The sequence below is a fragment of the Juglans microcarpa x Juglans regia genome, chromosome 8D (genome assembly GCF_004785595.1).
Source record: "Juglans microcarpa x Juglans regia isolate MS1-56 chromosome 8D, Jm3101_v1.0, whole genome shotgun sequence".
Lineage (NCBI taxonomy): Eukaryota > Viridiplantae > Streptophyta > Magnoliopsida > Fagales > Juglandaceae > Juglans > Juglans microcarpa x Juglans regia.
In genome coordinates, this window is record NC_054608.1 from 6203155 (window position 1) to 6215856 (window position 12702).

General features: G+C 32.8%; 1 protein-coding gene across 1 annotated transcript; it reads left to right on the top strand.

Annotated features, from left to right (window-relative positions):
- The first annotated feature begins 3060 nt into the window (after positions 1-3060).
- LOC121242902 (cytochrome P450 81C13-like) lies at positions 3061-7234 on the top strand. Its single transcript, XM_041140906.1, has 2 exons — positions 3061-4082; positions 6277-7234. Exons 1-2 carry the CDS (start codon positions 3153-3155, stop codon positions 6898-6900), a joined length of 1554 nt encoding a protein of 517 aa, XP_040996840.1. The 5' UTR covers positions 3061-3152; the 3' UTR covers positions 6901-7234.
- The last annotated feature ends 5468 nt before the right edge of the window (positions 7235-12702 follow it).

Below are 12702 nucleotides of genomic sequence, written 5' to 3' on the forward strand. Positions count from 1 at the left end.
CATGTGTTTTCTTATATGACATGAGTACACAACATTCGAACACTTATGAGTTGACAACATGACATGATGTACAGTTGTGTACTCATTGAAGAATTACTGCCAATATTAATAGTGCATTTAAGTTTTTTTTTAATATTATAAAAATGTAAAATACACTATTTCTCAGTGGCGTCTGTCAAATACATCTATTCTGATAGCAAAACCCTTTTCCTTACAAAATTCGTGGTGTGAGGCCGTGCTGAACTTTTTAGTAAGTAATATTAGATACAATCGTTGAATGTATAAGAGTATTTACAATAGTTCTTTTATCTTATTCTTTAAAATATATCACCAAAATTCACTTTTTCTATTTTATATATTGATTTTTTACAATATATCATACATCAGATTATCTATTTTTTCTTCATATCATTTAAATAATTTTTTTATTCTTTTTAAACATTTCCTTTCTACTGATAAATTTGTAATATCCATATATCTTTTTTATATTTGCAATATATTATTATATACAATGTTATATAACTTATTCCAATACACATAAAATAAAAATATATAAGCCAAATAAAATTTAAAAATCAAAATATAGAAAATTGGATAAATAATATTTCCAAGATATTTTTTAGAAGAAAAATAAAATAGAGGTGTTTTAAATGATAATCAATAAAATGAATTTGTATTGAAATGTAAAAGTAAAAGGAAATGAGGGAGTAAATGAATCATAAATAATTAAAAAATTGTTTGATGATGAACAGTACTCGTTACATGTAGAGGGTTACTGTAGCAATTTGTATTTTACATGTTTTTTACATAATCGGATAGAACTCATTTTATGAAAATTTTTTTAAATGATACATTTTTTTTGCATTATACATAAGCCATTGAGAATCTTCTAAATATCGTGTAATTGTTTTAAAAATTATAAAGTCTATTTTTAAAAATCAATTTTTTTTCACATGAGTCTTATATTTATTAATTTTTTTTAAAAAAATTACATAATATTTACATACTACACAACTACAAATATTATTTTTCAAAATTAATTAACCGTATATCTAGAGTCAAATTAACAGGCTGGACATTTTCCTTTAGGGGCTCAATGCCCAAAACTTTTCTATATTTTTTGTTCATTTGCCGAGTAATTAATTCAATAAAAATAATGAACTTATAATTAATTTATAATTACTTTATCACTCTATCAAAAATAAAGAGTAATTATGTAAGATTAAAATTAATTTTTGATGAAATGTCATAATTATATTAATTGATTTAAAATAAATTATAAAGGAATTATAATGTATCAATATAAAATATTCTAGAAAGTGTGTACATTGGATAGTACAACAATAATTTCTTTTAACAATAATGTAAAAGGATAACTTTATATTTCTTGTTTAATTTCTTGCTTCCTCCCATAAGAATATATAGCAGAATTTTGGAAAGAATTTTTATTTTTTCATTTTTGCCAAACAAACGACCGGCAGCTAGCAACACGACTAGGATTTGACTGGTAAGTCAACAAGATCACCAACCCAATCATTAAATAAGTTTTAGTTTAAAAATCTTATAATTAAGTTTTAATAGTTTAGATGATTGATAATACATCATAATTAAACAAGGCACATAAGTTTGTTTAATTATCTTTTGATCAAATATTAATTTTTGGCTTCTAATTATTTACAAATCCTACTTGATAAAATTAATTTATTGTTGTTTTAATGTTATTGGTTTCTGTTTTTCTTTTACGAGGAAGGTGAGTAGTGCATAATTACCCATATCTTCACTATCAATGGATTTTTTTTTTTTTTTTTTAATTTGTCTACCTTATTATAAAGAGAAATATTTTATTTATAATTTTTTAGTTATCATTCTCATTTCTTTTTTTATATGATATTAAATCATTGCAAAAATAATTTATTATGCCTAATGTTTTTGTTATAATAGTAGAAAGAATATTTGGTTTACAAATAAATCTCACAAAAATAAACTCTTAAATTAATATGTATTGCAATGATACATCAGATTTTGCTATGGTAAAATGAATCAATCAATAATATCTAGCTAACAACATAATTTATGAATTTTAAAGGTTTATTTGCAGTCGATGCTTCTATCTCAGAGAAATTATTTCTATAATTTTAGAGTATACAAGTCAAACATATTTATAAAAAAAATATTTACAAATAACTCACTTACAAAAATACATTTTTTAATTTACTACCCCACATTTTTCTAAAGAAAGTACATCAAAACTTAGGTTTCGTTTAGATGTTGAGTTAAATTCTCTATGAATAGTGCTAGTGAGTTGAAATGGTGGAGTGAGTTGTATGGGGCCAATTAAAATGTGTTTAGATGTTAGGATGAGTATAGATATAATTATGGAAAGTTGAAAAAGGTTATGAGTCTCGTGTGTAAAGAGGTGTTGGGTTGAAAAAAGTTGTGGATTCCACGTGTAAAGAGGTTTTGAGTTGAGATAGCTTAGTGATTTGAGAAGTGAGTGTTTGGATTTAGATCAGGTTAAAATTAGATTGAACTGAGTTGATCTTAGTTCAGTTCAACTTCTAAACGGGGCCTTAACACCGTATCTAACGTTGTTCTCCATTGTGATTGTTATAAAAATTATATAAATGAGAGAAAGGATTTTTACAAATCTTAAATAGACAAATATTGTACAAAGTTTTGTAAAAAAAAAATAGATCATAGCTTGAAAAAATGTTAAAAAAACTATTTTTTATTAGTGAAGCCTCATTTGGTTACACAATTTAGATGAGAAGAGATGAGATGTTTTATTGAAAGTTAAATAAAATATTTTTATAATATAATTTTTTAACATAATTTTGGTTTTGTAATTTAAAAAAGTTGAATTGTTTATTATATTTTATGTGGGAGTGTGAGAAAGTTGTAATGATTATATGAGATAAGATGAGATAAAATAGATTAATTTTGTATAACCAAACCAACTTAATTTTTTTACAATAGACTTTGCATAAAATATATCTATTTAGGAGTTATATACTGCATTTCTTTATAAATAATCTCTTGTGCGTCAACGTAAAGAACCACCTCCTTGACTCCAGTATTATCTGGTTCTTTAAGATTGACGTTGAACTACTTCTCCTCTAGATCGAGCGTTGCTACGTACGTACGCTCGCAGCATGGACAACGCTGTCTTCTCTTACGCTGCTTTCTTCCTGTCCATTATTTTCGTGATCATCATCAAATTTCTTTACCAGAACCACCGCAACCAGAGTTCTTCACCACCCAGCCCATTTTCCATACCAATAATCGGCCATTTCCACCACCTTAAGCCACCTCTCCACCAAGCACTCCAGACCCTCTCGTTCCAGTACGGTCCAATTCTCTATATTAAATATGGTTCTCGGCCAATCCTCGTTGTGTCTTCTCCTTCTGCTGTTGAAGAATGCTTCACCAAAAATGACATTATATTTGCAAATCGTCCACTCACCATGGCTGCCGAGTATTTCACCTACAACTTAACTGCTCCAGTCTGGGCTCCATACGGCCATTTATGGCGTAACCTACGACGATTCTTGAACCTCGAGCTCTTCTCTCAGAACAGCCTTCAAAACTCTTCCATCATCCGACAAGAAGAAGTACACTCCCTCCTTCGCCAACTGTTCAAGTCCTCAAATGCAGATCGACCTCAAAAGGTGGAGTTTAGGTATTTGTTCACACTTCTGATGTTTAATGTAATCATGAGAATGGTGACTGGAAAGCCGTGCGTTGGAGAGGAGGCCGCAGGCACGGATCTGGGGAAGCAACGTCTCCGTGATATGAAAGGGATATACTTTGCCAACTTGGGAATGAATATATGTGATTTCTTTCCTGTTTTGAGGTGGGTTGGGTACAAAGGGTTGGAGAAGAACATGAGAAGCTTGCAGGGTAAGAGAAATGGATTGTTGAATCATTTTATAGAGGAGATTAAGCAAAAGAAAACCAGCTTTCTGAAAAATGCCGTGGAAATGAACGAGGAACAGAAGAGTACGCTGATTGAAACTCTGATGTCTGTCCAAGAATCGGAACCTGAATTATATTCCGATGATGTCATCAAAGGTGTCCTGATGGTGAGCAGCATATTTCAGTCCCTTTCATTAATATTCCCTTATTTTTAATGCTTTCTTTTTCCCAGGAGCTGATATTAACATCCTATCTCAACTGATTCGTTTAATTATTATAATTTTTTTAAATCTCAATTTAATTTTTTTAAATCTTAAAATAATAATAATATTAAAAAATATTTTAATAATTTTTTATTTAATTTATTTATTTTTATCTAAAATTATATCATCTCACATCCAAAAGGAGAGTTAGGTTACTAAATCCATTTTAACTAATTTCAATTTATGATAACAACTTTTTTAAATTTTAATATAAAATATAATAAACGATTTAATTTTTTTAAATCTTAAAATAATAATAATATTAAAAAAATAATATTTTAATAATATTTTATTATCTCATCTCAATTCAATTCAACATTCAAATACAACCTTAATTTCTCACGGTAAGAAGCAACGTTCTCTGTCAGTTTGTCCACCCAATTTTTTTTAAAAAATATTATAATATTATTAAAAAATATTGTTTTAATCTTTAAATAAATAAATAAAAAGACAATGCTACAGCCCGGCTGGGGCTCCCGCTGGGGTGTTGTTGTTTTACATGTGTTTTTTTTTTTTTGAAATTATTTTTTATATAGATTTTTTAATATTTTTTAATATTTAAAAAAAAATAAATTTAAAACATCATTAAAAAAATATTTTCTTAATCAGAAATTAAAAAAAAATCATTAAAAAATACTTCTTTAATTTTTATAATTTTTTATTTTACTTCGTGATTAAGAAAATATTTTTAATAATATTATGATTTTTTTTTTATTTTTTTAAAATATTTCAAATTGTTAAAAAAAATTAAAAAAATACATAGAAATACACTTGCTAGGCCCAACCGGAGATCTAGCATTTTCAAGAAGAGTAATGCTAGGGCTCCTGAATTTTTATCCCGAAAAAATATTCCGAACGTTATACTTCATTTTTTTATATTTTTTTTCTTTATTTTATGTAGTTTTTAATCATCATAAATATCTTTTAAAAAAATAACTTTTTTCTTTGCCCTTTATCAGCCTTTTTTATCCGTTATCAGCTTTATCAGCTGGGCTTCCGCTGAAAGCTGCCGTTAGGTTTTAAGACGTGCTTTTAACTTTTTTTCAATGTGTTTTTTTTTTTTCTTTATAGATTTTTTAATACCTTTAAATATTTAAAAAAATAAAAAATTTACAACATTATTAAATAATACTTTTCTAATCACAAAATAAAAAAAAAAAAAATCTCAGCGATAGCTCCCAACAGAAAGATTAATATTTTTTTTCTTTGTGATTAAAGAAATATTTTTTATTGACATTCTAAATTTATTATATTTTTTAAAAATATTTAAAAGTATTAAAAAATTTATATAAAAAATAACTTAAAAAAAAACACATAAAAAAATATATGAAAGCCTAAGGGGAGCTCCAGAGGGGGAGCTTTTTACATGATCTTATAATACCTTGAGTTTTACGGCCTTTAAAAGCAATCTTTTGTCTTCTCTTTCTTTTGAAATAGTGGGTTTCACTAACCAATTTTTCCCAGCTGTTAAACTGTATTAATTTGTGAGATTAATATTTTTGTGTAATCTCTAAAGTTGGTTTTCATTATTTTAAAGCAGTGGGCACTACGCGCTGACCAAGTCGAGTAATTCTATTTTTTCAAGTGATTGAGTTGTACGTGCATGGATTGGGTAGTTCTAAGGGAATACTATATATCAGTAATAATTTCTAGATCACATAATGGCCAACCCTCCCATAATAAGTATCTTAGCTTCGTCGTGATTGAAGAAAGCAGTGACCCAACAAAATCTCGACAGTAAAATGGTACTGATCTCTATTTTAAGATCTTATTCTTGCCTTTAATTTATGTACCCCTCGTTTTTATATTGGTAGAATTCAAACTCCCAGAACAAGTGGCGGGCCAGAGAAATGCCTCGCGTGATGATTTATTGGTGGTGGCATTAATATGTAGAACAAGATATCATGTGTCTAGAAATAATATATTGCACGCGAAGAATTTGCGAAAATGTTAACTAGCTTGGCTTTGTGATGCGATCTTTAAAGTACTGCTGGATCGAGTTTCTGAAATAAATAAAACAAGGAGCTAGTTAGCGTCGCAGCTAGAGTTTTACATTAAAATTTATTCTAACATTGCAAGAACATCTATGCTTGATCAGATGATGTTTGTTGCGGGAACGGATACAACTTCAACGACCATGGAATGGGCGATGTCACTTCTTCTGAATCACCCAGAGGAATTGCAAAAGGTTAAAGCAGAGATTGACGACCAAATTGGACACGAACGCTTGTTGAATGAATCTGATCTTTCCAAGCTTCCCTATCTTCGCTGTGTCATCAACGAGACGCTTAGACTGTATCCTCCAGCACCACTCTTAATACCTCATTTCTCCACAGAAGATTGCACGGTTGGTGGGTTTAGGATACCACAAGAGACGATGTTGTTGGTGAATACGTGGGCGTTGCATAGAGATCCCAACCTCTGGGAGGATCCCACAAAGTTCAAGCCAGAGAGATTTGAAACAATTATGAATGGAGAAAGAGATGCTTTCAAGTTCATCCCATTTGGAACGGGGAGGAGGCAATGCCCCGGTTCTGGCATGGCCGTGCGAGTAGTTTCATTGGTATTGGGTTCGATTATTCAGAGCTTTGAGTGGGAGAGGCCTGACAAGGAGATGGTGGACATGAACCCAGCTTTAGGGTTTATCATGTCAAGGGCTAAGCCTTTGGAGGCTGTTTGCAGTCGACGCCATTCCATGACAAACATCCTCTCTCAACTTTGATTACCTCTTTGCATAAATATTTGTGGACGTGATTAGCTTCCTAATTTCTTTCATCTTTGGAACCCTTGGAAGCCATTCTCACCTTGAAGTGGAGATCCATGCATGCATCCCTTAGCATGGTAGAAATCTAGCTATTGTGTATTATTTTCAGTCGTGTATCTTATCTTAACTGTGTTGAAATTTCAGCTACGATTTCCTTGTTCATGGATAACTGCTCTGAATGCAGAGGAAATGTGTGTTTGTATTTTGTTATTTATATAATTCTCTGTGTAGTACTATGTGTTGAAGAAATTGTGCAGATTAATTTGAAAAAATAAATGCGACTTTGAGGGGTGTAAAACATTATTTTTAAGGTGATAATTGTCCTACCTTGAAAGAGTTTGCTATCAGGTTACAGGCAATTCACTTTCAGGATACAACAAAATCACCAACTATAGATAGTAATTCTAAAGTTGTTCCTTTAAAGTTTCTCTATAAAATTGTATAAATAACTGAAAATATGAGAGAATAGAATGCTAAAATTCATGGGTCTCATCATCAACAGTAGTACTCTACTAGTGACTGGGGATGGTCTTTGAAACTCAAGATATTTTATTAGATTTTAAGAAATGACAAAGAAAAATTTAAATAAAAAGAAAATGCTTGGGCCACCGAGAGGCGGTCCCAAGACATTTTCCCAATTCATTTTTTTTTTTTATCTAGTAATAGAGGAAATATTTTTTCAATAACGTTGTGAATTTTTTTAAAAAAAAATTTAAGGACATAAAAAAATGTATGAAAAATGGCCAAATGGCCTTATAGGGAGAATCTCTCGGGCTACACCCTCGGTGGATGTAGCACAATCCTAAATAAAAATGTTATAAAATTAAAAAATTGGCCATTTTTAACTCAAGATGGTCTTTGAAACTCAAAATATTTTATTAGATTTTAAGAAATGGCAAATAAAAAGTTAAATAAAACGAAAATGCTTGGGCCACCGAGAGGCGGTCCCAAGACATTTTCCCAATTCATTTTTTTTTTTTTATCTAGTAATAGAGGAAATATTTTTTTAATAACATTGTGAATTTTTAAAAAAAATATTTAAGGGCATAAAAAAATGTATGAAAAAGGGCCAATTGGCCTTATTGGGAGAATCTCTCGGGCTACACCCATGGTGGATGTAGCACAATCCTAAATAAAAATGTTTTAAAGTTAAAAAATTGTTTAAATATAATTTTGGAAAAATTGTATTGATAATTGTATTGATTTTTATGTTTTGTTTTGAAGTTTGTAAAATTTATAATGATTTGGTAATGATTAGAAGTTATTTTCTAATCCCTCTAGAGAATTGGTGGAGAGTACATGGAGAGAGCCCAGAGAGAGTCTGTCAAATTTATGAGGGAGCTGCTCCTTATATAGAGGTTATTTCCTTGGAGTGATAGAGCCCAAATCGACTTGTGATACCTTTTACTCTTGGAGTCTGAGCCAACTTTTTTGCCTTATCCATTTCCTGCCTTATCTCTTTGCTTTATCTCTTCTTTTAGTCATAGGTTTCCAGAGGGTTGACCCAGTCAATTTTGTCCATAGAGGGACTCTCCTGAGACTAAATTCTCTCATTGTATTGAGCGATATGTGAGATCATGAGACATTGTAAAATCATCACTTGTTATAGTAGATTTTACCTCCAAACAACCCGTGGACGTAAGTTTTTATGCCGAACTACGTAAATATCTGTGTATCTCTTTTATTTATTTTTATTTGCTTATTTATTATTTATTTCATGGGTGAAAGTGAAGAGCACTGTATCGACGCCCGAATCATCTCATGGGTCGGGGATGACTCTTTCTTTCCTTCCGGTCTGTTGTGCAATTTTTGACATTAACCGTTGACACCTTCTGCGGGATCGATTTATTATCTACTCTAGAATCGAGAGAAGGATGACTCCTTGGCTCACAAGTTCTTCTACAAAATATAAGATAAGTCCTTGCATTTATTATTTTATTTCAAAAGTACTGCTAAACATATCAGATAGATAATATATGTTTATCTAATAGAGCAGATCGGGTAAAAGATCATTAATTTATCTTCTAACTCGAACAGGAAAAAAACAAGATCTCATTCGGGTAGTTATACGTACACAGTAGTGAAGAATAGTAGTATTTAAGATCTTCCATAATTTTGATTAGCCAAATTACAATGTATATCTTCATCTATGGCCACAAATAACCAAAAAAATAGACGCAAAAACAGATTTGATCAAGGCGCCAAACCCGTGAGCAATGCCTGACTTTTTTCAATTAATTTGCCCGAAGACGATGAGGTGTATGATAATCAATTCTCTACCTATTTATAGTTTCAAAGCGCTGGTCCCATGTATATTTGTATGTATGTGACTCATATATATTTATAAGTTTTTAGAAGGTCTATGTAGTGTTTTGAACCCATACTAACCCTCGGGGAAAGTGTGTTAAGTATCAGGCCGTTGCAAGATCTTATTGGGCTTGAGCTTATTGTTAATTACTTTCTTTTGCATATGTACAAATTGATGAAATTTTCCTTGGCGTGGTTGTCAAGAACACACACCACATAAAGTGTTTCTCACCATACACAGTATTTTTCACGCCATATACACATAAATTTTATTTAGCGATGCAATGGAAAAAAAAAAAAAAAGCACTCGGCAATGAACAGCTTCAATCAAGGAATAGTTGGATGCAACAACCAAATTATTCGGGTTTGTCTCTTTCAAATTTGTTATTTTATTTTTACTAATAAATTTGATTTTTGGAAGATTTTCCCCACAAATTCTTCAAGGTTCCACGAAGACTTAGTGTATTTATGTCTCGGGAATATACTTCGTTGGAAATCACCTGCATGGCATGACACACCGACTGCCTCTCTTCTCAAGCATTGTTCATCATCTTAAATTTTTGTCATCAGAATAGACCGTTTGGTATTTCAGGCATCCCAGCGTTGCCAAAGCATGGTGGCCAACAGATGTTGCCCATGTGTCACCAGCCTTCACCACTCAAGTGACATGCACCAGGTTTTCAAACTTCAAACTTCAAACTTGTGATTTGGATTATTTAACCTAACATGTTTGTTTTTGTTGGTACAATCGATCTCTAGCTCCTGCCACAGACTGTGGTCGCTCTTTGTCATTCAATTTAGTGTCCTAACCTTGGCGTAGTACCTGTCACCTCTTGGCAACTCGTCCTCAGGTTCAGGATGCGGCATTCTTGGTCGCACCTTCTTTTTGTCAAAATGCATCTTTTAAACCCAATATTCAAATCTAGTAAACACATTAAAATGCAAGAAAATTTTTGGTATTGCACCTAGGTGTCGTGTGGTTTTACCTAGAGCTGAACCGTTCTAATACCACCTGTGGCACTTTCGACCCCCACGTGTGATTTGGTAGAAGTCGTGACACCAGGATGATGACCACACGAATCACGCACCCTAATGACAAGTGCTCAAAGTGTGTGTAATATGCAATAAGTGTGCAATTATAATAATCGTAACGGAAAAATGAAAGAGGTATTCATACTAAGTACCATAAAGAAAATTAAAAACAGTACAACAACAAATGTCCTCTCAAGAGGATTATATAGTCATCCAACAGGAAAAATAAATAAAGGAAAAAAACATAACATGAGGGAAACAAATCCCATATCCCCAAAGCAACATAATATCAGCAATGTCACGCCTCCAGCAGAGTCCGTCCCTCAGGCTCATACTCAGTCTCTGAGTCAAAGTCTACGGTTCCATAAGACGGAACTACAAGTGAAAACACCACAATGAGATTATGAAATTTCAGCAAGTAAGCAAACAAACAACATCTAAGAGATTAAAACATATTATTACAACCAATATCCATATAATAGAACATAGACCCATTTTTCCCAAAAAGACACATTTAGTTACACAAGCCAAAAACCCAATTGGCCCAAATTTAACGGTTTATCTTATTAAGCATGCTCCATGGTCTCTCCTATGGACCATCCGCACAACCTGGCTCTCTTTATCACACCACGAGTACGTTTATGCATGTGACTTCGTAACGAGCGATGCCTAGCTCGGCGCTCGGCTCATGCATGACCAAGCATCCTGTAGTCCCGCCAGCATAGGGCCACAGTGTTGGCACGAGAGCGTCTCGTACAAACTAGTTGTCACCCAACAACAATCCAGGGGTCGTTACATCAATTTATTACGCTCTCGAGTGACCAGAGAAGCTTCATTGAGATAATGCCCCATCTCAACTTGTGGTCGTGATACACACATACCCACACATTATAACCCACACATATAGACCCAAAATCCAACTCATACAACATGGCATTACACTGCACATTGATATAAACATAAAATGCACAGATGCATGATAAGCAGTATATTGGATGGCATGGTAGATCACTCAAGAGACATACATAAAACACAACAATCTCAATCATCTAGTTTCACAATTCACAATCACAACTACACACATTTTCCCATCCTCCATTTCTGGCCCAAGGCCCAAACCAACCTCAACTACAATTTAATTTTCCCAATGCTCCGTTGGGCCCAAGGCCCAGTCCAACCAACCGACTGCAGAAAAGCGTCAGTGTAATAATAATATTAAATCTCAAGCGGTTGTATCGGAATGTTACTTACAATGCAATCGAGAAAGTTTCTAGATGATCGCTTGAGCGGAGGTGTTGCCAAAAGTGGTGGTGCAGTGGCGGGCAGCAACTGTACAAAGGCAGAGCGGCGGCCAAAAGTGGTTTTCTACGAAGGGAAACTCGGGTCTAAGTGCAAGTGGGTGGTGGGGAGGGTTTGTTATGGCAGGGTTGTGACAGAGCACAATGGCGCACGATGGTGATGGGGAGGAATTTTTCCTAAAGTCATGAGAAGGCAAAACTAGGGCTAGGAATGCAATGAAACTACTACAGAGAGGAGGAGGAGAGATTTTTTATGTCTTTTTGGAAGGTTGAAGCTCGAGCTACTTATAGCCCAAGTTGAGGGGCTCGATAAACAAGTTGAGCTACTTATAACTCACACAAGGCCTTCTCGATAAACAAGTTGATCTTAAGAATCGAGGGCATTTGTTAGGGACTAAATTGACTGGGTCAAACCCTCTGGAAGCCTATCATTAAGGAAATAGATAAAGCCAAGAGATAAGACAGGAAATAGATAAGACAAAGAAGTTAGCCCAGATTCCTAAAAGGAAAAGGTATCACAAGTCAAATTGGGTTCTATCACTCCAAGGAAATAACTTCTATATAAGTAGTAGCACCCCCACAAATTTGACAAGTTCTCTCCACCAATTTTCTAGAGGGACTTTTCTTAGACTAAATTCTTTCATTGTATTGAGCGATATGTGAGGCAATGAGACATTATAAAATCATCACCTGTTATATGATTTTGGCCTCAAACAACCCGTGGACGTAGGCTTTTATGCTGAATCACATAAATTTCTGTGTCTCTATTTTATTTATTTTTATTTGCTTATTTATTATTTATTTCATGGATGAATGCAAAGAGTACCATATCAATGTCCAAATCATCTTGTGGGTCGAGGATGACTCTATCCTCCCTTCCGGTCTGTTGTGTAATTTTTGGCATTAACATGTGTAGAACACTATCTTAAAGGTGATAATTTTTTCCACTCGAAAGAGTTTGCTACTGGGTTACAAGCAATTCACCTCCAATATACAACAAAGTCACCAACTGCAGATAGCAATTATGAAGTTTTTGCTTTAGAGTTTCTTTACAAAATTGTGTAAGTGACTAAAAATATGGGAGAATAGGATGGTAAAATTCATGGGTCTCATCCTCTATTTA

What these genes read in the sequence shown, in the direction of transcription:
- LOC121242902 (XM_041140906.1), top strand. Translation starts at nt 3,153, where the DNA reads ATGGACAACGCTGTCTTCTCTTACGCTGCTTTCTTCCTGTCCATTATT. An exon ending in TCATCAAAGGTGTCCTGATG is followed by an intron (nt 4,083 to 6,276) that starts GTGAGCAGCATA and finishes ATGCTTGATCAG; the next exon opens with ATGATGTTTGTTGCGGGAAC.